This window comes from Myodes glareolus, chromosome 4 (assembly GCF_982192425.1).
Source record: "Myodes glareolus chromosome 4, mMyoGla1.1, whole genome shotgun sequence".
In the NCBI taxonomy this organism is placed as follows: Eukaryota; Metazoa; Chordata; class Mammalia; order Rodentia; family Cricetidae; genus Myodes; species Myodes glareolus.
This window is the reverse complement of record NC_142029.1, coordinates 10,303,035-10,329,949: the sequence shown is the minus strand read 5'-3', so window position 1 is coordinate 10,329,949 and position 26,915 is coordinate 10,303,035. Positions and strand designations below refer to the sequence as shown.

Below are 26,915 nucleotides of genomic sequence, written 5' to 3'. Positions count from 1 at the left end.
AACCAGGGCTACATAGAGAAACCCTGTCTTGAAAACCAACAACAACGAAAAGAACAAAACAATCCCCCCTCCCCCCCAAAAAAACCCCAAAACAAAGAAGAGACAGAGCTAGCTGAAGCAGGGACTAGTCATAGCCCTTGAGGACTCTTTCTAAAAAGTGGCTCCCAGCTTTCCCCCATGAGAGCAACCCTAGGGTACAAGACTATACACGAATACAAAGGGAAGAAGTGGAGATTGCCAGTGTCATCCACATGACTCTAGGGTCACCGGAGACGGCCCCTAGGTGTGCCTGTGGGGACACCCTCACTGAGATGAGAAGCCCACTGTCAGGTACCGAGTCCTGGACAGAAAGAACAAGCATAGGAGCTAGGTGGCACTCACTGCTCTCTGCGTGACTGTGGCTGCCATGTGACCAGTGTCTCAAACTTAAGCTTGCCCCTTGTCCACAGTGGATGAAGAGCAGTCTGTGGACCAGAACAGAGCCTTCGCCCCAAGGGGGAAGCGTCCGTCAGAGCATTTGATCACAGCCACAGAAGCCAGCACAGATCTTGTAGACATGACAGCTGCTGTGGCCCTCGGTCCCACATCTTAGATCCGTGTTAGCTACAGAGTTCTGCCCTAGGTTGTTTTGGTGGTAGTGGTGGTGAGGGAGAAGGTTGAGACAGGGTTTCACTGTGGAACAGTCCTGACTGTCCTGGAACTCACTCTGTAGACCAGGCTGGCCTCGAGCTCACAGAGATCTGCCCGCCTCTGCCTCCCTAGGTTTTGAAGTTCCATTGTGCAGACTCCTGACCCTTGTTCATCAGGCCATGCATTCCTCGCTCTTCTCACCCTCTGAGTTTCCATCTGCCTTCTAGACTCATGCTGACCGGCATTACACTGAGTCTGCAGGAAACCGGGGGAGAAAAAGTCCATACACACAGCATCAGTCAATGCGTCTCAAGGCACGTACTGGCTGTTTACCTGCAAGGACCTCCTGCACTGTTTCCTCCTAGATACGTAAAGAATGTCTTCATGACAAGAAATTCCTTTAGCACTGAGGTGGAGGTGTTTGTGATGAATCTTTCTCAGCCTGAACATACTTGAAAAGGTTTATTTTTGTATAAATTTATTATCTGTGTCTGTATGGTGTGGGGCGGGGAGCAGACTGGATGGAGCAAGTCACAGCACAGCGTGGAGGTGAAAGGACAAGTTTGGAGGGGTCGGTTTTCTGCATCTGGCATTGAATTCAAGTCACCAGACTTGCACAAGTATTTTTCCTGCTGTGCCACCTCATCAGGCCAGGCTTTTATTAAATTTTTTGGCTAGTTTTTAATCTTTAAAAAGTATCACTGTGTGTATGGTGTGTGGATATATGGGGGGAGATGAGCTGCAGAATCCCTGAAGAGGTCAGAGAGCAACTCTGTGGAGCTGGTTCTCTCCTCCCAACTTTAACCCGGGTCCCAGGGACACCTGCTGAGCAAGCGCACATCACCAGTCCAGACCCTGTTCAGGGTCACGGTGTCAGAACCCAACCTGCCTGTGGCTCTGTTAGATTCTCTAGTACCCCATGGTGATAGAATAAAGTTCCTCATCCTCGATTATCTGTGAGACTCTCAGACCCAACAACGTGGGTGCTGGGAACTGAACCTGGATCCTCCGTACCGAGAGGTCTGGCTGACTTGTTTTCTCTTCCCCATCAGTTTTCTGAGTTGTCTGTCTCACTGCAGGTCCAGCGGAGGATGCTGCATTTTATCTGTCTTGTTTCCCAGAGAGCGCTGGCCTTTGCTCTGGCAGTTTAGCATGTGTGCTCACTGTCCTCAAGTGCAGCTAAAGCCACTCAGCTCCCCTGCGAGCAGCTGGCCCCGACCCGGGGTTTTTAACTCTTGTAGGTGAGACAGAGGGCTGTTAGTTGCATCTCATCTGTAAGCCTATAAACTCCTCTGCATTGCATGATTGCAAGAACCCAAAGGCCCAAGCACTGCCAACAGCTCCTGCCCCTCCCCTCAGTGTTTGAGGAGAATGAATGGGGAGAAATTTTAGGACAAAGAATCTTACATTTGGGCCTCTGAGACACAGCTGGTTCAGTTCAGTTTATGAAACGCAGTAGGGCTCAGGGACTGTGTGGGGGAAAGGCGCTCACTGAGCCTGGAGACCTCAGTTTGCTTCTTGGAGCCTGCAAGGCAGGAGAGAACTGACCCCTTTAAGTTGTCCTCTGGTCTCCAAATGTGTACTGGGCATGTGCACACACACACACACACACATGGATAGAATACATACATGTCAAAAATAACAATACCACGTTGAGCAGATACATCTATGCCTAGGCTAGGCACGGAACCCAGGTACAGAGCTGCTATACCTCCCTGGTCACTTTCCACAGCCCTCATGAAAATCAACCCGTTCTCAGACCTCCTATGTCCACCGCTGCTCACTTCCTCCAAACAAAGAAGGAATTTGTCTGCAATTAGTCTTTTGGTCCTCAAAGAAGCAAAGTCTTCATGGCCTTCCTATTCAGAAACAGAAAAGCAACAACAACAAACAAACCCCTTTCTTTCTTCCTTTTTAAAAAAAAGTGTTGTGACTGGTTTTCACTCTAGCTCAGGCTGGCCTACAGCTTGCAGCAATTCTCCTGTCTCAGGCTACCGAGTACTGGCTTACAGGTGTGAGCCACTACCCCAGTATCTAAGGATGCTTCTAAGCTCCAGGCCTGTTCTACCTTGTGTTACCCATCCCTGCAGTCCACAAGTTCAGTAGCAGCTCATGCAGCACCTTCAGCCCTACTGCTCACCCTCTCCCCAGCACCCAGCCACGCTGCCACTAATTCCTCCACGGGGCAGTCATTAGCAACACTTTCTTTCTCCTAAAAGCAATACTGAGCTAAGTATGGTGGTGCACACCTTTGATCCCAGAACTTGGGAGAGGCAGAGTGGATGAACTCTGTGAGTTCGAGGCCAGGCTAGTCTCCATAGGACAGGCAGGGCTACATAGTTAAGACCCTGCCTCAAAACAAAGCAATAATAACGAAATAAGAATAAAATACTATGACTACTAAACAATGTTTGCAGAGGATTTGTCCCATTTCTTATTTTCTGGTTAGTGCTCTGAGGGCAGATACAGTAAAGTCCATCTTTAACATTTCCTGCAGAAATATTAGCCCTGACACTCACAAGAGATGCTTTAAGTGGACGAGGTGAAACCACGAGACATCAAATCAACCACTTTAAACCGCAAAATCCAGCAGCTACTGGTAGTACAGTCAGTGCTGGAGTCAAGTTTGGAAGCAGGTTCATCCCCCAAGTGAAATGCACACACGGTAGTCAGCCATGCCCCTGAGCCCCTGGCTGACACCAATGTGACCAGCTGCAAGGATGCTTCCCTAGTAAACAAACTGATCAGACCTTTGGGGCGTGGCTTCTTTCCTTAGTGTGCTCCTCACGCTCATTCACATCAGCATGTTCACACTCACCCGTACTGGCATATTCACACTCACCTATACTGGCATGTTCACACTCACCTATATTCACACTCACCTACACCGGCATGTTCACTCACCCACACTAGCATATTCACACTCGCACTGGCATGTTCACACTCACCCACACTGGCATTTACAGGTACTTCTCCTGGCTGAATGCCTCTTTGTGTGTTTATATCACGATTTGTTTGCTCAGTCATCTGTTGATGGGCATCTGCTGTTCCTTATTTTGGCTCTTGTGAACAATTCTGCTGTGACTATTCATGTACATGTAATTGTTGGCATTTTTAAATGTTTTGATTGTGTACTTTGACTTTTTTGCAGCATCAATTTTGGCACGGCAAACTGTGATCTCAAAATATTAAATGAAAAATAATCCAGAAATAAGCAATTTTAAGTTTGTGTAATTTTTTGTTTTCTTTTGAGACAAGGTCACACTACATAGACTAAGCTGGCCATAAAGCTGGGAGACAGCCACCTGCCTCTGCCTCTGCCTCTGCCTTGGAAGTGCTGGGACGAACATGAGTTAACGTAACTTCTATTAGTGAACTGTTAGCTGCCTTACTATTAGCTATTGCTATTCACTCTGCTCATCTGGAGATCCAGCCTTACCTGAGTGCACAGGAAACCCAGTGCAGGGAGGACGAGCGCCCACTGCCAGGTCACCCGGGCTACGGTGACACACAGGGCTACAGTGTGCCCAAGACAGGAATTACCACTTTGTGGTTATTTTGTGTTTTTGGTTTTTGAAGAATTGCCAATTGGCTACACGAATTACAACTTGTCATTATTACATCTTCATTTTGGAATAATTTAGCTCAGGAAGACAGTTCTAGGCTTCTCTTCCTTCAGACATATGGAATACGAATCCACTCTCTCCCCTTTATCACTGCTGCCCAGAGACCTGCTCTTACTTAGGACTAGCTCCAGGAATCTGGCTCATGTTACAGGTTTGTTCAGGACACCGTGGGCTTCTGGGGTGGCTCAGCTGCCGTGCTCAAAGTCCCGAGTTTCATCCCCAGAACCATGGTGGACGGAAAGAAGCAGCTTCCGCCACTTGTCCTCTATGCTGGACAGTTTGTCAGCTCGACACAAGCTAAAGTCATCTGAGAGCTGGGATGAAAGGTGAGAACCACCAAGGCCCAAGAGGAGGAACCTTATTTAGGAAAAGGACTCCAGGGGGTGGGAGAGTTAGCTCAGGGCTTAAGAGCACCGCTGCTCTTCCAGGGGACCTGGGTTCAATTCCCAGTACCCACATGATGGCTAACAACCATCTGTAACTCCAGTCATAGGGGAATCTAATGCCCTGCGTGCATGTGATTCACAGACATATATGCAGATCAAATAACCATATATGTAAATAAGAAAAAAAGTCTCTATAAGATTAGGTTATAAGCAACAATATAGAGCATTTCCTTAATTAGTGATTGATGAGGGAAGGCCCAGCCCATCATGGGTGGTGCCATCCCTGGGCTAGTGAGCCCGAGCAAACCACAATGAGCATGCCAGTTAAGCAGTACCCTCCATGGTCTCTGCATCGGCTCCTGCCTCCAGGTTCCTGCACTACTGCTTTTGATGATGAACTGTGATGTAGACCTGTGAGTGAAACCCACCCTTTCCTCCCCAAGCTGCACTTGGCCATGTTGTCATCACAGCGGCACTAACCTAAGGAAGGAGGACAGCCTCTGACTACCACATGCACAGTGTGGTGCATCCCCACCCAACACACATTTATACAAAAGAAATAGAACCTGGAGAGATGGCTCAGTGGTTAAAAGAACTGGCTGCTCTCCCAGAGGACCCAAGTTCAGGTCCCAGCACCCACATCAGGCAGCTCACAGACACTTGTAACTCCAGCTGTAAGAGATCTGGCAGCCTCTTCTGGTGCACACTCACACAGACATATACATGCACACATAAAAAAATATCTTTGGGGGGGGGGGTGTTGAGACAGGATTTCTCTGTGAAACGAACAGCCTGGCTGTCCTAGAACTCACTCTGTAGACCAGGTTGGGCTGAAGCTCACAGAGATCTGCCTGCCTCTGCCTCCCAAGTGCTGGAATTAAAGGCATGCGCTACCACTGCCTGGCCTGCTTTACTCTTCAACTCTGTATTCTTCCATAAAGGATGTACATGCATATGTGTGCACTGCATCATCTGCTGAAAACAGCCAACAGATTCAACGCAATCTTAAACAAAACAAGTACCCCACAAGTGTTGGAAGCAACATGTGATTATAGGTAGATAACATCCATTTGCCATTTCAAGTGCTGTTCTGCATCAGCTTAGGTAAGGAGAGTAACTTCTTTCCCTGTTAAAGGCCAGGTGGTGGTGGCACAAGCCTCTAATCCCAGCACTCGGGAGGCAGAGGTAGGTGGATCTCTGAGTTCGAGGCCAGCCTGGTCTACAGAGTGAGTTCCAGGGCAGCCAGGGCTACACCTATCTTGGGGAGAGAGGGGAGAAGGATGTAAAGTACCCTACTCATGCCTATCCCACACCATGTTTCCTGTGCTGCTCAGCACACACAAGAGTGAAGGCCTTTGGGACACTACAGGGACACATGGCCTGGGAAGACAGATCACACACACACGAGACACGTGATACACACATACAAGGACACATGGCATGGGAAGACATCTGTCTCTCTCTCTCTCTCTCTCTCTCTCACACACACACACACACACACACACACACTCACACACGCGCACATGCGTGAGATAGGCTGAGGACAGGCCAATAACCAGACTACAGACAGAAGAAAGACACAGAGAGAGCGGTGGAGATTCAAGTTTGGGGTCATTGTTGGCCTTAACTCCAGGACTGTTTTTCATCCCTTAGCGTGACGATATCAAGAAAACAGAGAGAGTAACATATCTAAATTAACCAGGAAGAGGAAATGTGAACCAGTTTAATATGCGCTGGGCTAGCTTTTCAATGTAAATGACACAAGGTGACAATGCTGGCTGGTCTTTTGTCAAGTTAACAGGAGCTAGAGTCACCCGGGGAAGAGGGATCTCAGCTGAGACAAGGCCTCTGTCAGACTGTCCTGTGTGCAAGCACTTTCTTGATTAACAGGAGGACCCAGCCCACTGTGGGTAGCGGCACCCCTGTGAAGGCGGTCCTGGGTTCTCTGAGATAGCAGGCTGAGCAAGCCATAGTGTGCAAGCCAGTAAGCAGCTCCCTCCATGGTCTCAGCTTCGGTCCTTGCCTCCCAGGTCTTGCCCTGCCTGAGTTCCTATACTCACTTCCCAAGTCTATTTTGGTCACAGCATTTCATCATTGTAAGAATGAAAAAGGACATACAGGGACTTGGGACAATGTTTCTCCCACACCTTTCCTCAGGAATATTCTGGAGACTAAGCATCAAAAACAAAAGGACAACACAGAAGCTGAGGAAACGTAGAAACAGTTGAAGGAAAGAGCACACAATCCGAGGGTAAAGTGTCACACTGACAGATATGGCTGAAATCCCAACTCATAAACCAAGAGAGAGTGTGACAGTGTGGAAAATCTGTGAAAGCCGTCTTCGGCTAGTCTGGATGACACCACTCCCACAGTGACAAAGAGAGTCCCCCTGAGACAGGAAAGGTGTGAGCTACTAAGCTATGCGAGAGCCAAGAGTAAACAGTTTTGTTTTTAAACAGTTTATTTTTATTTAGTCACACATTTGCATATGTGTCTTATGTATGAATGCATTGTACATTGTCAATGTACATGAATGCATTGCCTATGGAGTCCAGAAGGTGGTGCTGGAGGTACAGGTGGTTATGATTGGAGTGCTGAGAATCTCCCGCAAGAGCAGTTTGAGTTCTTAACCACTGAACCATCTCCCCTGGCCTAAGAAAGTCTTTAATGCATGAGTGAAAGGTGTGTAGAAAAAGTCAGGTTGTAGCCTGGCGGTGGTGGTACACACCTTTAATCCCAGCACTCGGGAAGCAGAGGCAGGTAGATCTTTGTGAGTTCGAGACCAGCCTGGTCTACAAGAGCTAGTTCCAGGACCAGCTTCAAAGCTACAGAGAAACCCTGTCTTGAAACACGCCCCCCCACACACAAAAAAGACAAAAGAAAAGAAAAAAAAAAAAAGATGTTGATAGAGGTTTCTGTCCTGCCAAGTCCTGCAGCATTTCAGTCCCAATGAAACACACAGAGGTCTACATTAATCATAAACTAGTTGGCCTACTAGCTCAGGCTTCTTATTAATTATTCTTATATCTTAAATTAACCCATAATTCTTGTCTGTGTCAGCCACGTGGCTCGGTACCTTTTATCAGTGAGGTGTTCTCATTTTGCTTCCTCTGTCTGGGTTTCGACAGCGGACTGAGCTTTTCCTTTCCCCAGCATTCTCCTGTTCTGGTTGCCCCACCTCTACTTTCTGTCTGGTTACTGGAGAATCAGCATTTTATTAAAACAATACAAGTGACAGGGTACAAGGCCATTGTCCCAAAGCACTTCCCCCTTTTGTTTTCAAAACAAGAACTCTTAATCTAACCTCCTTTGTCTAGTTTTTTTTTCCTCCAGACCATTATCCATACAACTTGTAGCCAACACTCTAAACAAAGAAAAATATCCATGGTCCATCTTTTGGGAATGGGGATATAGTTTTCCAGGCTACTTCCTGCTGACTGGGGGCATTGATAATCTTCGGGGGACCTAAAGAAAATTTAGAATTTTGGTCAAGTCCTGACTGAAATATTCTGTGAGGCTTGATCATTTCAGCCAGCAGTCTTCAAACTGTTCTGGATGTAGAACTCAGACATGGCCATCCATTCCTATTGGAGATTCCTCAGGGGATCTTCCTTGATCAAACCTGATTTTTCTTAACCCAGAATGAAACCACAGCCTCTCATTTCCTATGGAAACAAAATCAAAACCTCTTCTCCAAAGTAACATATCTTTTGACTTAAATTTTGAAGTCAAGGCATTTTCAAAATATATTTGTTGGATTAGTCCAGCAGCATTTATAATCAAATATTTTTAACAGTTTTTGCTTCTTCCTCAGCCATCAAACAATTTAAAGACAATACAATAACATACAGTATCCAAACTATGTATTTTTCAACTTTACATGGCTTTATTTTAAACTCTATTTATTTTTAATTTTAATTTTTGGTTTTTTGAGACTAGGTTTCTCTCTATATCTTTGGCTGTCCTGGCATTCACTTTGTAGACCAGGTTGTCCTTGAACTCACAAAGATTCTCCTGCCTCTGTTTCCCAAGTGCTGGGATTAAAGGTGTGTGCCACCACACCCACCTACTCTCTTTCTTTTTTTATTTTAAGCACTTTATCCTTTTTCTTATCTTTCCCAAACCTACATATATTTTTAAATACACCATCAACCATTTAAAGGTTTTCATCATCTGAATCTATCTTAACTGTATCTCTCTTTTTTCTGACCACATGAGTCTTTAATTTGCTAAGCTATATGACTAGGATTAAAGCTGTGGCTTTGACAGCTGGATCCACCCCATTCCTTTGTTTTCTGAGAGTCTAGTCTCATGGCGGAGGTGCTGGCCAGAGCCATGTCTATTGCCACAACTCTATGGAGTTTCAAAGTCCATGCAGCCACCAAGAAGCATGCTGTCAGCTATTCATAAACACCACTTAAGTGTTTGCTGGCGGGTCCTCTTAAAACAGTTGCAAAGTTTTTGCAGCTAAAGCTGAGTCAGGAATATGAGACACATTTGCCTCTAGTAAACAGAGCCCATTCAAGAAAATGCTGCTACCAAGAAGCCATCTTAACTCTGTTCTTTTGTGTCCAGAGTTACTTCCCAAACTCTCTCAGGTTTTAAGTGGATTCAGTTGTCCATGTTGGCACCATTTATTGGTAAAGGTTTCTGTCCTGCCCAGTCCCCAGAATCAAATGTCTTTCTGCAGTCAAAAAATTCAAAGAAAACACAATAATATACATAATACAGACTCTCTGTATATATTCCATCTTTACGTGGCTTATTTTTCTTTACTCCTTTTAATCTATGACTGTCTGTACTCTGTCTCTTAAAGACTTTTGTTTTATTTTTTAAAAACCATTTACTTCTTTGTATAACTCTCTATACTCTTTTTCTTCTCTCTCCCAAGCCTCCATACATTTATCCAACACTGTGATCCATTTAGAGGTCTTTTTTTTTTTTAAATCTGAATCTGTCTTTATTGTCTTTATTGTGTATCTGTAATTATTTTCTGACTAGAAGCACCTTTTTTAAAGTAGGCACGGCTAGGGCCAATAAGGCTCTGCCTGTTGGCTCCGCCATGTCCAACATGGAGGAAAAGTGTACTGCCTCTGAGACTGCCCAGTGGGAGCCTTCCTCGCCACCTCAACTCTGGGGAGCACTGTGTAGCATATAAACCCCTTTTTATCTGAGTAAAAGCTAAATCTGCTATGTAGCACACTGCACGTCCTGGAAATATCTCTGTGTATGGCGGCAGGAATCTGCCACACTCTCCTGCCTATGCATGCCTAGCAGACCTGATTTTGCTGCCTGCCCAGGAGGGGAGCGCTGAGCCATGAGCATGGTCTCAGCTGCTTTCCTCCTGGACCCGAGTGGGCATACAAGCACCCGGACCCACAAACATCATTCAAGTGCTCAGTCTCCTGAAAGAGCCAGAGGGGTTTGTGCTGCCATTTTGAAACAGCATAGTTCTTTTTTTTTCCTGCTCCTGCTGAATCAGAAAGACCTCTCTTAGAGGAGCTGGGCACACCACCAGCAAAATGCTAGCTACCAAAAAGTTATGCTTAACTCTGTTCTTTTGTGTCTAAAATTACTTTTTAAGCTTTTAGGTTTTATGTGGATGTAGCTAGTACATGTCGGAGTGCCAATTTGTTGTAGGAGCCAGCTTGTTTGTTTCCAGCTGCCCAGACTCAAAATAACCACACAGAAACTGTATTAATTACAGCACTGCTTGGCCTATTAGCTCACGCATATTTCTAGCTAACCCTTATCTCTTAAATTAGCCCATTTCTATTATTTTATATTTTACCATGAGGCTCATGGCCTACCAGCAAGGTTCTAGCTGGGGCTTGCATCTTTCTCCTCTGGCGGCTCCATGGCATCTCCTATTCTGCTTTCTTTCTCCCAGCATTCAGTTTAATTTTCCTCGCCTAGCTCTATGCTGCCCTGTAACAGGCCCAACACAGCTTCTTTATTAACCAATGATATTCACAGCATACAGAGAGGAATCCCACATCAGAAAAAAGAAAAGTCAAGTTGTATAAACTTAATAACAAAATGCATGGAAGAAATATGTGAAATAATAATAAGTATTCTGAAAATTATCAATAAAAATCACTAGATGAGGGGAAAACACTGGTTTTTTTTTTCTAGTGGATCCTGACTTTCAGGAGTCAGAGGCAGGAAACTTGTGAGTTCAAGACTAGGCTGGCTACAAAGTGAGCCCTACACACGCATGCACATGTGTGCACACAGCATCTCCAAACAAGAACCAAGAAGTGGAATTAAGAGACAAAAAGATGATGATGGCTTAGTAGTTAGTCAGGGCACCTGTCTAGCAAGTGCAAGATCCTACCATGTACTAAAGATGACTAGGAATACAACAAGATTAGTACAGCCGCTTTCGCCATCATAGGACGATCTAACACAAAGTCAAAGGAGCAAGCCTAGAAAGTCATCACTGAACTGAGACGAAAATAAGGGCCCAGGAGATGGGGACTTTGTGGCCTAAGGAGCCGGGTCCTGCAGAGTTCTGCTGAGAAAGGAGAGCTGAGAGGAAAGCCACGCGCCAAGGTGGCAAAGTGTGCTGCAGAGATAGCTTAACACTTGGCAAACCTGTAAAACTCTACGGTTGTCTAGAGGTAGTTTGACCAGTAACTTCTTACAGTAGTATTTAAAAACTTCAATCGCTGCCAGGTGGTGGTGGCGCACACCTTTAATCCCAGCATTTGGAAGGCAGAGGCAGGCAGATCTCTGAGTTCTGGGAAGCCTGGTCTACAGAGTGAGTTCTAGGACAGCCAAAGCTACACAGAGAAGCCCTGTCTCAAAATAAATAAATAAATTTAAAAATTTTTAAAAATAAAATAAAATTTCAATTGCTCTGACTAGTTCCAAAATAAGAGCAGGGGTGTGGAGACCTGAACTCTCAAGAAAATGTGCTGGACATTTGCTCTCAAGTGGCAATTCATTTTAAAAAATGATTGACAGATGAGCCTTGTGCACGACTTGAAAGCTATACCTAATGACTACAACCTCCATGTGCACAACTTACACACCGTGGATTGCTATTGTCTGTGTGCATGATGTGTGCACCTGTGTATGCATGTGTGCATGTGTGTGCATGTACACTCATGTGGGCACATGAGATCAGAGGTTGACATTGAGGGGTCTTTCCTTAGTCTCCTCTTGACCTCGTTTTTGTTTTATTTTATTTTAGTTTAGTTTTTTGAGACAGGGTCTCTTGCTGAACTTAAGGTTCACCATATTAGCAAGGCTGGCCAGTCAGTGAAGCCCCAGGGTCTTCCTGTCTCAGCTCCTCAGCACTGGGTTACAGGTGTATACCACCGTGTCCAGATGTTTGTCCAAGCTCAGGTCTCCATGCTTGCATAGCAAGCCCTTTCCCCCCAGCCCCCGTCACCGCCACAGTCCCCCCCTTTGGGTCATTAAACAGGGTTTCTCTGTGACTCAGTCTTGGCTGTTGTGGAACTCACTTGCCCGACCAGGTTGGCCCTGAACTCACAGAGACCCGCCTGGCTCTGCCTCCCAAGTGCTGGGATTAAAGGTGTGCGCCACCACTCTCCGGCTTCCTTTTTTAAAGAAAAAACTAAGTTTCATTGTGTAGCCCTAGCTGACTTAGCACTCACAGAGATCCATCTGCCTCTTCCTCCCCAGTGCTGGGATCAAATGGGTACACCACCAGGCCTGGCCTAATTTATTTATTGGCAGAGACAAGCTAATGCTAAGTGGATGTTGACAAAAATGAAGGGCACAGAGGAAGTCGGGTTTATCAGCAGAGTTGAGAGTACCAAATGTTTGCTTAAGAAATGTTCAGAACCCAGTTTATCATATTTTTCCAGAGCTCAATTCTTCCTGGGTTACTCTTCATTCAAGGATTCAGGGGATGGGCAGCAGACTGAACTAGAGAGCTGGCTCAGTGAGTAAGAGGTGCACTGCTCTCACAGATGACCGGAGCTCAGCTCTCGGCATCCCACACCAGGCTGATCACAACCACAACTCCGACTCCATGGATCCAGCGCCCTCTTCTGGACACTGCAGGCACTGCACTCACAGACACACACCCACATAGGCACAAACACATATGATTTAAAATAAATAAATAAACAAATAAACAAATCTTTAAAAAACAAAAGACCGTGGAGACCAAAGGGAGAGGAATCCTGTGTCCTTACAGTCTTCTCTCGGCTGGGCCTGCGCCTGGCACCTGTCTCAGGCTCCTCAGGAGACCACTTTCTGCTCTGGGCTCCCTACTCCCCACTGTCTTCCACATGCTTATTCTTCTAGATTTTTTCATCTCTCAACCAAGACTGTCACTGCAATAACTAAACAATTCCAGAATGTCTGTGACACTTGGCCCATAGTTGGGTCAGCCGTGGGTGTCACAGGCTGGCAGTTCCAAAGACAACAAAAGAACTAACTTCTAAGCCGGGTTCAGAAACCACATGGCCACAGAGTGGCAGAATCCCCTACTCTGACTTTCATTCCCTTGTATCAGCAAATAGAAACCACTTCGTGACTGAGCAGAAAAGTTAGCCCTAGCACAAGGGGAAAAGGAAGCCAGTGGCCCTGAGTCACAAACACCAGCAGCACTTGTGAGGGTGGAGTTTAATCACAGCCCAGGGCTGAATGACTAATGCTGGCTGGGGCTCACACAGCGGCCTGAAGCCTGTGCTCCATGAGCCCTCGGGCTGAGGCTAGAGGCGCTGCCTGGACCATGGCCCTGCAGTTGCTCACTGACAACAGTCTGCCCTGGATCCAATGGCTCCTCCGTTTTCTGAAGCCCTTCTCAGTTTGTGCTATCCAGTCCTTCTCTATCACCAGTTTTGAGTTGGAAAAGGTCAAAATGCCAAAGATGATTCTCTTATCCAAATATCTTCTTATTGGGATAAAATACAAACAACCCTTCCCATACAGTTCTGCCTTGGTTAGTATTTTTTATTAACTAAGTGGTAAGCACTTGTGATATCAATGTCAGACAACCCCCAGAGACAACACTCCGGGGCCAATAAAATGTGTTTACTACACAAGAAGCTAAGTTCTCACCCCCACTGACTCAAGAGAAAGTTTAACGTGGTCTGGCAGGAGAGATGCGGCCTAACAGCATTTACTCCAGAAGAGAAAGTTGACACAATGGCTCGGTGAGTGAAGGCGCCTGCCAAGGCTGACGACCCGAGTCCCATCCTTGGACCCATGTGATAGGAGGAGATTCTGACCTCCACAGGTGCACCAAATCATACATGTGCATGCTTCTATCCCAAATAAACGTAACTTATAATAAAGAATTAGTCTCAAACTGGGCAGTGGTGACGCATGCCTTTAACCCAGTACTCAGGAGGCAGAGGCAGGCGGATCTCTGTGAGTTCGAGGCCAGCTTGGTCTACAGAGCGAGTTCCAGGACAGCTCCAAAGCTACAGAGAAACCCTGTTTCAAAAAAACAAAAACAAGGGGCTGGAGAGATGGCTCAACAGTTAAGAAAACTGCATGCTCTTCCAAAGGTCCTGAGTTCAATTTCCAGCAACCACATGGTGGCTCACAACCATCTGTAATGAGATCTGGTGCCCTCTTCTGGTCTGCAGGCACACATGCAGGCAGAGTACTGAGAATACTGTATACATAATAAATAAATAAATAAATAAATCTTTAAAACAAACAAACAAACAAAATAAAACAAAACAAGTAGTATAGCCAGGGAGTAGGCTCATGTGCCCCACCTCTCTCTAAGACATAAGCATCTTCTACAGCGTCACAAACTTTCTGTCAACAGCGCCCCACTCCAGGCTATAGTCATGCACAACAGCCTTCCAGACAAGACAGATGTACCAAAGAAACGGCCATCCTTAGATTAGCACCTGCTTCCTGTTTTGTGGGATATTGGCAACGGTTTGGAAAATGCCACTCAAAGACTGTCACATGAACATAAGTCAATTGTTTGTAAAGAATTAAGATGTGGCAGCTTCCACAACTAACATTCGATAACTGCAGAATCAAAAAAAAAATTGCAGGGCCTAGTGGCCAACAGTGTCACCTGCAGACTCTAAAATGACCATGGTACACAGATGTCCCTTTGTTCCTCAGTACCTGGGAAAACAGCACACTGGCTGCTTGGTTAGGACATCGTAACCATACATCTCTTGTGACTGCTGAATCTCTCATCTCTTAGAAAATGCCAAAAACACTACGACCCCAAGAGCCCATAACTATAGCAATAACCTTTCCCCGAGTTGATTTAATTGATTTATAATTATCTATTTATATTCAACATGGGCACCTGCTGACTGCTACAGTATGTATCACATTATAAAATGATTTCAAACTTAATACATTCTGGAGTAGACCAAGGAAACCTTAGGAACAAGCTGAACAGCATGCCATAAAATAACACCAGAACGTCAGCCGGGCTCTGACCCTCCCTGGCTCAGGACTACACCAAGACAGAAGCGATTTTGAAACTGGAGGCCCGAGCCAAACCCAAGCTCTCGAACACGCATGCACTCACCTTAAGAGCAGCTCCTTGGGTAACTTTTTGTTGATAAGGCCATCATCACTATTTGAGAAAACCTGCAGCAGAGAGAAACGGTACAACAGTTCTTCAGCTAATGTACGAAAAAAACTAAATCACGTTTTTATATTGGGTCACAGCAGCACTACTTACTGTCCGACAGAAAAACAAAACCTTCACAACTGGAGTTCTGTGCCCAGCACCCACGTCAGGCGGCTCACCACACCTGTAATCCAGCTCACAGGACCAAACACCCCTGGCCTCCATGGCACCAGCACACAAGTGCATCTACTGCCCAAACCCCAACAAACACATATACATAATTAAAATGAATAAAATAAATCTTTTTAAAATGGCAACACAGCCATTCGTGTACTGCATTGTATTGGAGGCTCCGGGGAGAACACAGCAAGAGAAACAGAAGGACATAAATGACATGGGACTGTGTAGAGACAATTCCAGAAACCGTAACTCATCAAAGAGCTCATAAGGTCACACATTTATAAAAGCAGAAATGATATACTTTTAAAGACTTTTTTTAGTTATGTGTGTGCGCATCTGAGTGCAGCACTCTAGGAGGCCAGAAGAGGGCATTGGATCTCCTGGAGCTGGAGCTACAGGCAGCTGTGAGCTGTCTGCCCAAAGTGGGCGCTGGGAACTGAACTCCAGTTCTCTGTAGGAGCAGCCGGTGCTCTCAACTGCTGAGCCATCTCTCCAGCTTCATGAAAATATATTTCTATACATTAGAAATGGACAACTTGGAAATGAATTTTAAAAGGAATCAAATTTATAATGGCATTAAAATGAATAAAGTACTCAAAAATTATATATGTAATATATAATATATATATGAGTTCCATTGCTGAAATTGCATTCTGGGTTTGGAGAGATGGCTCAATGGGTCAGATGGTTTGATATGCAAACAGAAGGCTGGAGTTTGAATCCCAGCACCCACATGAAAAAGTCAGGCATGGTTGTGAGCGCTATAACGCCAGCATTGGCTGATACTGGATTTCAGCTCATTAGCCAGCCTTGCTGAACCAGTGAGCGTCAAGTTCAGTGAAAAATCCTGTCTCAAGGGGTGATGAGGAGGTTACTGACATCCTCCACGGGCCTCTACTTGCATGTGCACAGGCATACATCACACACACCAACATACATACACACATAAATACACAGAGGCATACACACACACACACACACAGAGAGAGAGAGAGAGAGAGAGAGAGAGAGAGAGAGAGAGAGGTGTATTGCAATGGTCTGCTCGTCCCTTTAAGAGACAAGCCACCCTGAGCTGCCCGCTGCAGCCACTCAGAGATCCGCAGCATTTTACTTTTACCATAACATATATCACACCACATACCCATATGTATGTGTGCACACACACAAAGGGAGAAAGAAAAGAAATTTTGCTTTATTGGGTGCTGGGAGTCGTGGCCACGCCTCTAGAGGCTGAGGCAGGAAGACTGGGACATAAAAGATATCAGCCTGGCCTACAAAGCGAGGCCCTATCCCAGAACATCCAAACAAGAAGAAGAAATGAGGTGGGGGAGGGAAGAGAAAGGAAATAAAATTACTTCAGAATTGATGAGAGAAACTGATTCTATGAAATGAACTGACAGACTCCACACTCATGATAGCAACAGGCCAGCAGCCCCACACTGCTGCGCAGGCCTGCAGCTCCTACCAACATTTGTTCTGGAGCTCAAGCTCATGAAAATACAAGGGACCCAAAGTAGCTAACACAGGCCTGGAAAAGTTGGAGAGCTCAGTCCTCCTGATCTCAACATTTGCTCTAGGTCAGGCACAGGAGCACACACATCTCAGCTGCTACAGGGCTTGACGTGGAGCAATCGCTTGAGCCCAGACACACACACACACACACACACACACACACACGCAACTAAAATACTTTAATGTTTTTGATTTTTAACTCTTTATTCAAACTTACATATCTGTGTGTGTGGTGGTTTGGATGAAAATGGTCCCCACAGGCTTATAGGGAATGGCACTATTTGGAGGTGTGGCCTTGTGGAGGAAACATGTCACTGAGGGTGGTCTTTGGAGCTTCAAAAGCCCAAGCCAGGCACTGTATTACTCTCTTTTCCTGTTGCCTGCCAATCCAGACGTAGAACTCTCACCTGCTTCTCCAGCACCGTGTCTGGAATGCCTGCCACCATAATGACAATGGATTAAACTTCTAAACCACCAGCCCCAATTCAATGTTTTCCTTTTTAAGAGTTGTTGTGCCCATGGTGCCTCTTCACTGCGATGGTATGTGATTGTGTGGGCAGTACGCACAGAGGCCAGAAGAGGGCATCAGATCATTTGAAATTGGAGTTACAGGAGTTGTGAGTGGGCATGGGTGCTGGGAACTGAACTCAGGTCCTCTAAAGAAGCAATCTTAACCAGCGAGTCATCTCTCCAGTCCTAAAAATGTAAGTTTTTAACTACAAAGCTACAGTAACTGAAATTCTGAAGTCTGGTGTGGGAAGTCCTTCTGTATATGTGCTGCTTTTACTGGTTAATGAATAAAGAAGTTGCTTTGGGCCTGTGGCAGCGCAGAATAGAGCAAGGTGGGAATTCCAAGCAAAGATAGAGGAGAAAATAAGGTGGAGTTGAGGAAACGCCACGTAGCTGCTGAAGGAGTGAGATGCCTGCCCTGGAACCTTACCAGTAAACCATGAGCCTTGTAGTAAAGTACAAAATAATAGGAATGGGTTAATTTAGATTTAAGAGTTAGTAAATAAGAAGCCTGAGCTAATAGACCAAGAAGGGGTTTAATTAATACAGCTTTTGTGTGATTATTTTGGGTCTGGGCGGCCAGGAGGCATGATTAAGGACAAAGTGAGTAGGACTGAAGGCCCAGAAACAAACTTGATTTCAGGATTTTTGGCTTTTGGTTTGGTTTGGTTTTCTAGACAGAATTCCCTTGTAGCTTTGGAGCCTGTCCCAGAACCAGCTTTTGTGGACCAGGCTGGCCTCAAACTCACAGAGATCCACCTGCCTCTGCCTCTCGAGTGTTGGGATTAAAGCCGTGCACTACCACCGCCCACCATACACCAACTCTTATAGCTAGGAGCCACTGACTTAAATGGGGAAAAGCCTTCTGAAGAAATGTGCCAGGCCGATGGGGTCCTCATGAGAACCATGGGGCTGGACTTCACCTCCATCGCACGGAACTCACTCCAAGTGGAGGCGTGTGACGTAAACACAGGATCAGCAACTGCAGCCCTTGTGCTGTGGGCTCTGTGACAGTTTTCAACTATGGTACCCAAACCACAGACAACCAAAATAAATGTAGATGAGGTGAACATCATTGAGAGAGAGAATACCCCCTTGATACAAAGGGCACCGTTCAGAAAGGGAAAAGGAGCTGTGCGCCGTGGAGCCCCCTCCTGTAGCACCAGAGCTTCCGAGGCAGAGGCAGGAGACTGACACACATTTGAAGCCCCACTCGCCTATCCTGGGAGTTCCAGGCCACATAGGGAGACCCTGCGGGAGCAGGGGTGGAGTGGGGGGACAGAGAGAGAGAGACAGAAACCAATGAATACTCATAAAAATTTGTAACACCATGAAGGGGATCCCAGGACACATCAGAGACTTCTCAACAATAAAAAGGCAAGCTAGTGCTGGGGAGAGGCTCGGTGGGTGCACCACTTGGGCAGCAAGCATGAGGACCTAGTTCAAATCCCCAACACCCATGTAAGAAACCAAGCATGGATGAGCATGCCAGTAACCCCAGCTTTGGAGAGGGTGGTGTTGGAGACAGGCAGACCCCAAGATCTCGCTGTCCAGCTAGCCTGGCTGGTGAGCTTCAGGTTCAGTGTGAGACCCGGTCTCAAGACAATAAGGCGGAGAGTGACAATCACTCAACACCCTGCTCTGGGCTCTACATGCACAAAAACGTGCATGCTCACACTCATGTGTACATACCTCATGACACGTTCACACATAAAGCAACAGCCCAATGAAAGAACTGGCAAAGAAGCCGGGTGTGATATTATATGCCTGTAGTCCCAGCTACTTGGGAGGGTGAGGCAGAAGGATTCACTTAAATTATGATTCTGAGACCAGCCTGGGCATCATAGTAAAACCCATCTAATAAACAGGGGGTGCACCTCAGCTGACAGAGCGCTTGTCTGCGCCCTGGTTTTCACCAAAGTCCGGTGTAAACTGGTCAGCCTCTCAACCCTGGCATTTGGGAGGTAAAGGTGTGGGCATCAGAACATTAAGGTTATTTTCAGTTACACAGCAAGCTCAAGGCCAGCCTGCAATATATGAGACACTGTCAAAACACATACATGAAAACAGCCCAGTGATGGCACATGCCTTTAATCTCAGCACTTGGGAGGCAGAGACTGGTGGACCTCTGTGAATTTGAGGTCAGCCTGGCTATACAGAGTACGACCCCGGTCCCAACAAACAAAACAAACCTTAAAACTTACAACTGCCTGTTAACTCCAGTTCCAGGGGACATAGGGCCCTCTTCTGGCTTTCTAAGGCATCCAGGCTCACGTCCACACACCCACACAGAGATACACAGACACAAAATTCAAAATAAATTTCAAAACAACAAACATGTAGCATGTAGCTGAGGCGACCACAGGTCTTAGTGGAGACCCGCTACAACTGTTCTATGGAAGCTATTGCACCCATCAGACTCCCTTCCAAACACGCTTGTTTGTGCTACAGGTCAGCACTGCTGCCGGCTTCGGAGACGCATTCTTGCAGTGGGCGGCAATTACTGCAGATTCACACCTGGTCAGACTGCTGAGAAACACCGACTGCTGAAAGTCAAGCCCTAAAAAGGAGTCCTCCATGGTGGACAATGGCTGTGGAAGGAAAGGGGGTGTGGGGGAGGGGAGGGTGCTGTGCTGTGAATGCTGTCTTCTGAACAGGAGAGGGACGGTGCACTCTGGACACATCCTACAGAAGACAGACCATCAACACACCATCGTAGAGCCGGGAGCAAACCGAGTACACAAAGACGTGTAAACAAAACCAGAACTAATCCTACAAGCTGTCATCAGACAATATTAATAGACAGTTTGTCAGAGAGAGCAAAGAGGGGGAGGTCAGCCTTCCGCTGTTCAGATGATAAGACACTGAGATTCTTCTTTTCATCTTTAGACTTATTTTATCTGAGCACTTTCCCTGCACGTATGTATGTGCGCCACATGCATGCCTGGTGCCTGCAGAGGTCAGAGGATGACTGTGGGTCACCATGTGGGTGCTGGGAAGCAAACTCAGGTCCTCTGCAAGGGCAAGTGCTCCTAACCACTGAGCCATCTCTCCAGTCCCTAAACACTGAAATTCTTTATGATTTACTTTTATTTATGTTATGTGTATGTGCATACATTTGTATGAACATCAGGCACATGTGTGCAGCGCCCCAGGAGACCAGAAAAAACAACAGATTCTCTGGACCTGGAGTAATAGGCAGTTGTGAGCTGCCACGTAGGTCCTGGGAACCAAACCCAGGTCCTTCACAATTTTTTTTCTTTTCCTTTTTTATTCTGCATATGTGGGTGTTTTTTTAAAAAAATATTTATTTATTTATTATGTATACAATATTCTGTCTGTGTGTATGTCTGCAGGCCAGAAGAAGGCACCAGACCTCATTACAGATGGTTGTGAGCCACCATGTGGTTGCCAGGAATTGAACTCAGGACTTTTGGAAGAGCAGGCAATGCTTTTAACCACTGAGCCATCTCTCCAGCCCCCAATTCTGCATACGTGGTGTTTTGCCAGCATGTATGTGTGTGTACCACATGCATGCCTGGTGGCTGCAGAAACTGGAAGAGGGCATCAGACCCCCAAGGACCAGAGTTACAGACACCTGTCAGCAGTCACATGGGTGCTAGGAAAAGAACCTGGGTCCTTTGGAGGAGCAGTTAGTGCCCCAACCACTGAGGCATCTCTCCAACTCCCCTCTGAGATTCTTAATCTTAGTGCGGCACCTACTTCAGTTTGAAGGCCTTGGTGTGAAGGTTTAGGTCGTAGGCTTTGGAGAACAACTGAGTGATGTTAAATCCTTACTTGGCCACTGACCAACTACTGTGGGACTAGGCAAGGCACTTAATGTAGCTCTACTAAGTATGTAAAGTCAATCTCACAGGGACGGTGGAGGGGTGTGGGAATTCAATGTGATTGGCCTAGAACTCGGCTCTATGGAAGAAAGGTGTGAGAGTTACTGAAATCATTCTCTACCTCGACATCAGGAGCAGGAATCCAGACAACCTACTTTTTTATGGTCAGTGAGCACAGAGGTCTCATTGTGTAAGAGTCTCTGTCTCAATTAGTATCTTCTCCCGCAGTGGATTGTGGGTTCCAATTAATCTGCACCTCCCCTCGCAGTGGACTGTGGGTCTCAGTCTGCACCTCCCCTCACAGGGGACTGTGGGTCTCAGTCGTGCTATGGGGATTGCAGGTCTTGCGTATGCCAGGCAAGTGCTCTACCAATGAGCCCCTTTCATTTTCAGACAGACAAGATCTCTCTAAATTATTCAAGCTGGCCTTGAAGTTAAGATTTTTCTATCATAGGCTGTGTTAGGAGCATGGGTGCCAGCAATCCCAGCACCCAGGAGGCTGAGGCAGGAGAATCACCACAAATTCAAAGCAAGCCTAGTCTACATAGTAAGTTCTAGAATAGCTAGGGCTATAAAAAAATCTATACACAGACACGCATACACACACACACACATATACATACACAATTGATAAAGTGCTTGTCACATAGGAATGAGGGCCTGGGTTTGATCCCGAGAACACACAATAAACCACCAACAACAAAAAACCCCAGCTGTCCTGTGGCATGTGCTTCAATCCCATCAGGGGAAACAGGTGATCTCTGGGGCTTACTGGCCAGCCAGTCTAGACTAATAAAAATAAAATAATAAAAAACAAGGTAGCTGGCACCTGAGGAACAACACTCAAGGTTGACCTCTGACCTCCACACACATGCACCTGCACATGCATATCCAGAAAAGTTAGAAAAGGTAGAAAAGAAACTTTAAAGTGGAAAAACTATTAAATATTTGAGTTTAAAGTTTCCCCAAATTCACGTTTCCTAAACCTCTAAAAGGCCCGCTCACAGACAAAAACAGAAAGTGGGGTGTAGAATACGAGGAAACGGCCAGCAGAATGAATTAAAATGGAAAAACATGTTGATGTGACATACAATTCAAAAAATGAATGTATTTTATAAGCTGAATTAAACAACAACAAAACGGGCACCAAGGGAAGACACTCCAACATCCAGTGTGATCCAGACCAGCTAAAGTTAAAAACCACCACCGGAAGTCTTCCACAGCAGCCACAGAAGAAAAATAGGGAGAAGAGGAAAAGGAGGCGAGAAGGAAGGAGCCCAAAGAGATTTAAAAAAAAAAAAAAAAAAAAAAGGGCGGTGAAGAATGGCGAGCAAAGAGAAGAAACCAACTTTTATAAAATACTGCTGCTTCTCCCTGAGCAGTAAAAGTCGTCGTGTAAATCATCCGGTCTGTGAGCCACAGAGAGCAGACGCCAAGTCCTGAACACAAACTGAGGTGACGGGACAAAGCTCAGAGCTGTCCGAGGCGGAAGTGTGGACACATCCACGCGCCTGCGCCGGCTAATCCCTTCTCATTCAGCTTTGCCACAGGGAAGAATGCAGAGCCCCGAGTGTGAGGCCTGCCCACTGTTCTTCGGCACCTACCCCAAGGCTGGAACAAGATGCCAATCACTCCAGACAGCTCAGAAAGAAGTAAACAAGAAAAGCCCCTCACTTCCCACTCCACAGCATCTCAGAGGGACAGAGGACGCTCTGCAGTCCACCCACTTGTGTATGGTGTCTGTCACCTCAGCTACGAGGAGCCCATGGGTAGGAGAGAAAAGATCCCCAGAGCTCCAGGTCAGTGAGACCCTGTCAAAAGTAAAGTGGACAGGGATGGAGGAAGACATCCACCCAATCACTGACCTCTGGACTTCACATCTGCACCTACACACACACATTTGGGTGTGCATACACATATACACACGCCAAACAAATATCCATCTAATTATTCATGGTAAACATTTAACTTTTTTTTTACATTTTATTACTTATGTGGAGGGCATGCCCTGTATAGAGGACTCTCTGTTCCCACCACGTGGGTCAGGGGTACGGAACGCGGGTTGTCAGTATTGGCAACAAGTGCCTTTACCCACTGAGCCACCTCACCAGCCCCCTAGATATGTGTTTATTAAAATTAGGCACGTCTCTATTAGCTAACCCTCAAACATTCTATTCCCAGGGTGCGTCACGAACCAGGGAGTCCACTTCTTTTATATCTTTGGAGGCCTCTCAAGAAACCACACCTGAACCTTGCCCATTCGAACCAGCACGCAGGCCAAGTCAATTAAGGCTTTAAACAAGCTAATGGAGGCCAGGAAACATGCCCACGGCCTTCCAAGTTTATCGAGCAAAACTAACGGCTTAAGGTGTTTACAACGTACTAATGACAGTCATTCAATCCCTCAAGGAAGGTGCAGCACTCAGAATGGGAAAAAAAAAAAAAAAGTCCAGTTCAATGCCCCCCAGTTTTACAAACACCACCCGTTAAATCATCCCCTCGTGCTAGGAGCCCCGACAGGACGCTGAACTTGAAATAAATGAGTGGTACGGTATTGACATTATTGCATAAAAGCAGCCTCAAGTACGCAGACTGAAGAGTGTGGCTGTGGGCATCTATGCAACCACACCCTCTGGTGGCTTCCCGGGCACGCTCGGGCCGAGCAGCGTCACGGCGTCGGGTGGCCAACCGAGCAGAGGTCCCGGGTGTGTGATCCAGACACGGAGCATCAGAGAGCACGACGTCCCGGTGCACCCGGCATCCAGGACCGGGAAACCTGGGCTTTCCATCTTCAGCACCAGTCCGAAGAGCCTGCCCTGCCCTGCCCTGCCCTGCCCTGCCCTGCCCTGCCCTGCCCTGCCCTGCCCTGCCCGGCCTCACCCGTCCCGACCCGACCCTGCCCGGCCAGGCCCTGTCCCGCCCAGCAGGCTGTGGCTCTTCTCCGCACCCTCCCCTAGGTGCCCAGCATCTCCGCTGCCCCGCAGGCGCGGGCCCCAGACTCACCATGGCCGCGAGCGCGCCCACAGCCCGGAGTCACACGGCGCCGGCGACGCCCGTTGTCCTGGTGACGCCAGCCCGGCGCCCCGCCCCGGCCTCAAGGTGGGCTCGGAGACGGCCATTGGCCCGCATCCGCCACGTGATCTGTAGGCGCGCCCGTCGGTCCGCCCACTTCTTTTGGCCCACGCAGCTTTGAGGCGGGGCCTGGGTGTCTTGGGGCTCCACACCTGATAGGTCCCATCATCACAGCATCACCTTGACGCCCTCCCAACCGACAGGTGACCCAGCCATGCACTGTCCAGAGCAAGATACCTTTGTGGATTCTCTTCATCGAAAATAAAAAAACCAAACTACAACAAAAAACCCAAACTGTTGGAACTGGGGATGCGACTTAGTTGGAGTACATGAAGCCCTGACTTCCACTCCCAACACCACATAAACCCAGCCTGGGGGTGTACACCTGTTCTTCCAGCACCAGGGAGGTGGAGGCTGGAGGGCCAGAAATCCAAGGTCATCCCCAGCCACAGAGAGTTCGAGCTCAGTCTGAGGTACAAGCAAAACTTTAATCCCAGCATTCGGGAGGCAGAGACAGGCAGATCTCTGTGAGTTTGAGGCCAGCTTGGTCTACAAAGTGAGTGCCAGAACAAGTTATAAAGCTGCACAGAGGAACCTTGTTTCCCCAAACAAACGAAACAAAACAGCAACAACAACAAAAAGACCAGTGACTAAGACCACAGTAATCCCAATAACTGAAAATGTCATGACTGGTGTTGGGTCCACGAGGCAAAGATGGAAGACTGACCACCAAAGTCTATTAGACCAGAAGCAAACTTTATTCCAGGAAAAAATTTAAAAAAAATAAATCTTTATGGGGCACAAAAAGCTTATCAGCTGAGACCACAACCAGGGATGGACTTCTAAGGCTGTGGCAATGGGCTGTTTCCCAAGTCCCCTTTTATAGCAAAAAGCAAGCATTAGGCATGAACAAAAGAATTTTTACAAGCTCAAGGTAAAACTCAGATACAAATTGCTTTTTTTTTTTTACAATTTCCATTAACAGGGTCTTTTTTAGTTAAACTAGTGTATGCATTTTGCCCATTGTCTTTTTCTGGCACTTTCTGATTGTATTTACCAAAGTTCTACACTCCCCAGAGACTGCTAATTTTGTGTAGCAGGGAAGGGTATGGAAAAATGCACAACCAAAAAGTCAGGTACATCCTGTCATTTAAAAGTTAGCTCAGCTCACATCAGTTGCTGATCACGAGTCGCCAGGGGGTTTTCTAAAAGCTGACCCTCAGTTTGCAGAGGGCTGCTTCAGTCTTGCAGACAGAGCTATGGGCTGTAAAGCAGAGTAGCCCAGTGTTAATAGTTAATCCTTAAGCTGCTGAGAAAGCTGCTGATAGCCTGCTCTCCTTCTCCTAGGCTTACATGTTTACATTTCTTTATTTCTACATTCTTATTTCTGGAATCTACATTTTTATACCCTTACTCTTGGGCTCTTCAACTGGTATTCTAATCTGTTGGCTTGCATGCTTCCATTCAAATACATAGTGAAGCATGCATTTGTTCTATAAACTACTTTTTTCTATTAAAGATGACTACCTGCCAGGCAGTGGTGTTCACCCCTCTAATCCCAGCACTCAGAAGGCAGAGGCAGGCAGAACTCTATGAGTTTGAGGCCAGCCTGGTCTACAGAGTGTGCTCTAGGACAGCCAGAAGCTGTTAAACAGAGAAACCCTGTCTCAGAGAAAAAAAAAACTCTCCTTAAACTGGTGTGCAGTGACTAAGGTGGGTGGAGTAAGAAATACTTGGGAGACTGGGGCAGAAGGATCCCCTTGAGTCCAGAGTTCAAAGGAAGACTGAGCAATATAGAGAGGCACCTCCCATCTCAAATACACAAACACATGAATGTGTGTAATCTTTGCAGGTCCCCATTACTGATGATGCTTAATATGCATAGCTCCTAAGTTAGTAAATGAGACAGCAATTTGTAGGATGTTTTTAATGTGGTTGATTGTGAGCCTAGCCTTTAATGGCTGAGCCGTCTCTCCAGCTCTTTAATGTGGTTGAATAAAGTGTAGATATCCCCCGATGCCGCCCATGAACCTGATGGGGAAAACCTTTGGTCTGGGATTGTGGCTCAGCTGGTAGAGTGCCTGCCCAACATGCAGGAAACCCGGTTTCGACTCACAATGCTGCATAAGCTTTTTGTGGTACTCATGCACACTAGACGGAAGAGTCAGAAGTGCAAGGTCATCCCTGTTGCTGTGGAGTAAGTCTGAAGCCAGTGTGGGCTTCATGAGACCCCCCCCATCTCAAAAATAAATAAATAGATAGATAAAACAAAAATTAACAATGAACCTGACATCTCCCCTGGAATGTCTGACAGAGTCCCAAGGTTTACAGGGCCTAAGGTTCTTTTTTAAAATAATATTTATTTAACTTGGTATGAAGGTGTCAGATTCCCTGGAACTGGAGTTGCAGACAGTTGTGAGCTGCCATATGGATGCCAGGAATTGAACCTGGGTCCTCTGGGAGAGTAGCTAGTGCTTTTAAACCATCTTTTCAGCTCTAACCAAGGTTTCCCATCTTCCCAATCCCATCAGACGTTCCTACTGTCCCCTGAGTGTTCTGAAACAATTGTGCTTGTCCTTGGTGTCTTTTCCTTTTTTTTTTTTTTTTTTTT

At 46.5% G+C, this 26,915-nt stretch overlaps 1 protein-coding gene across 5 annotated transcripts in view; it reads right to left on the bottom strand.

Moving 5' to 3' along the window:
• Fbxl2 (F-box and leucine rich repeat protein 2) overlaps positions 1-24,312 on the bottom strand; it is a 49,372-nt gene extending 25,060 nt beyond the window's left edge. For all 5 annotated transcript variants that reach the window (XR_015001676.2, XR_015001677.2, XM_048424069.3 and 2 more), the window contains exons 1-2: positions 24,236-24,312; positions 15,138-15,199 (exon numbers count right to left, since the gene is read on the bottom strand). Coding sequence is in view for 3 of the 5 variants with exons in the window: in XM_048424069.3 (XP_048280026.1) it covers positions 15,138-15,199; positions 24,236-24,238 (65 nt within the window). In the remaining 2 variants the exon portion in view is untranslated. The remainder of the gene's footprint in view (positions 1-15,137; positions 15,200-24,235) is intronic.
• Positions 24,313-26,915: the final 2,603 nt, after the last annotated feature.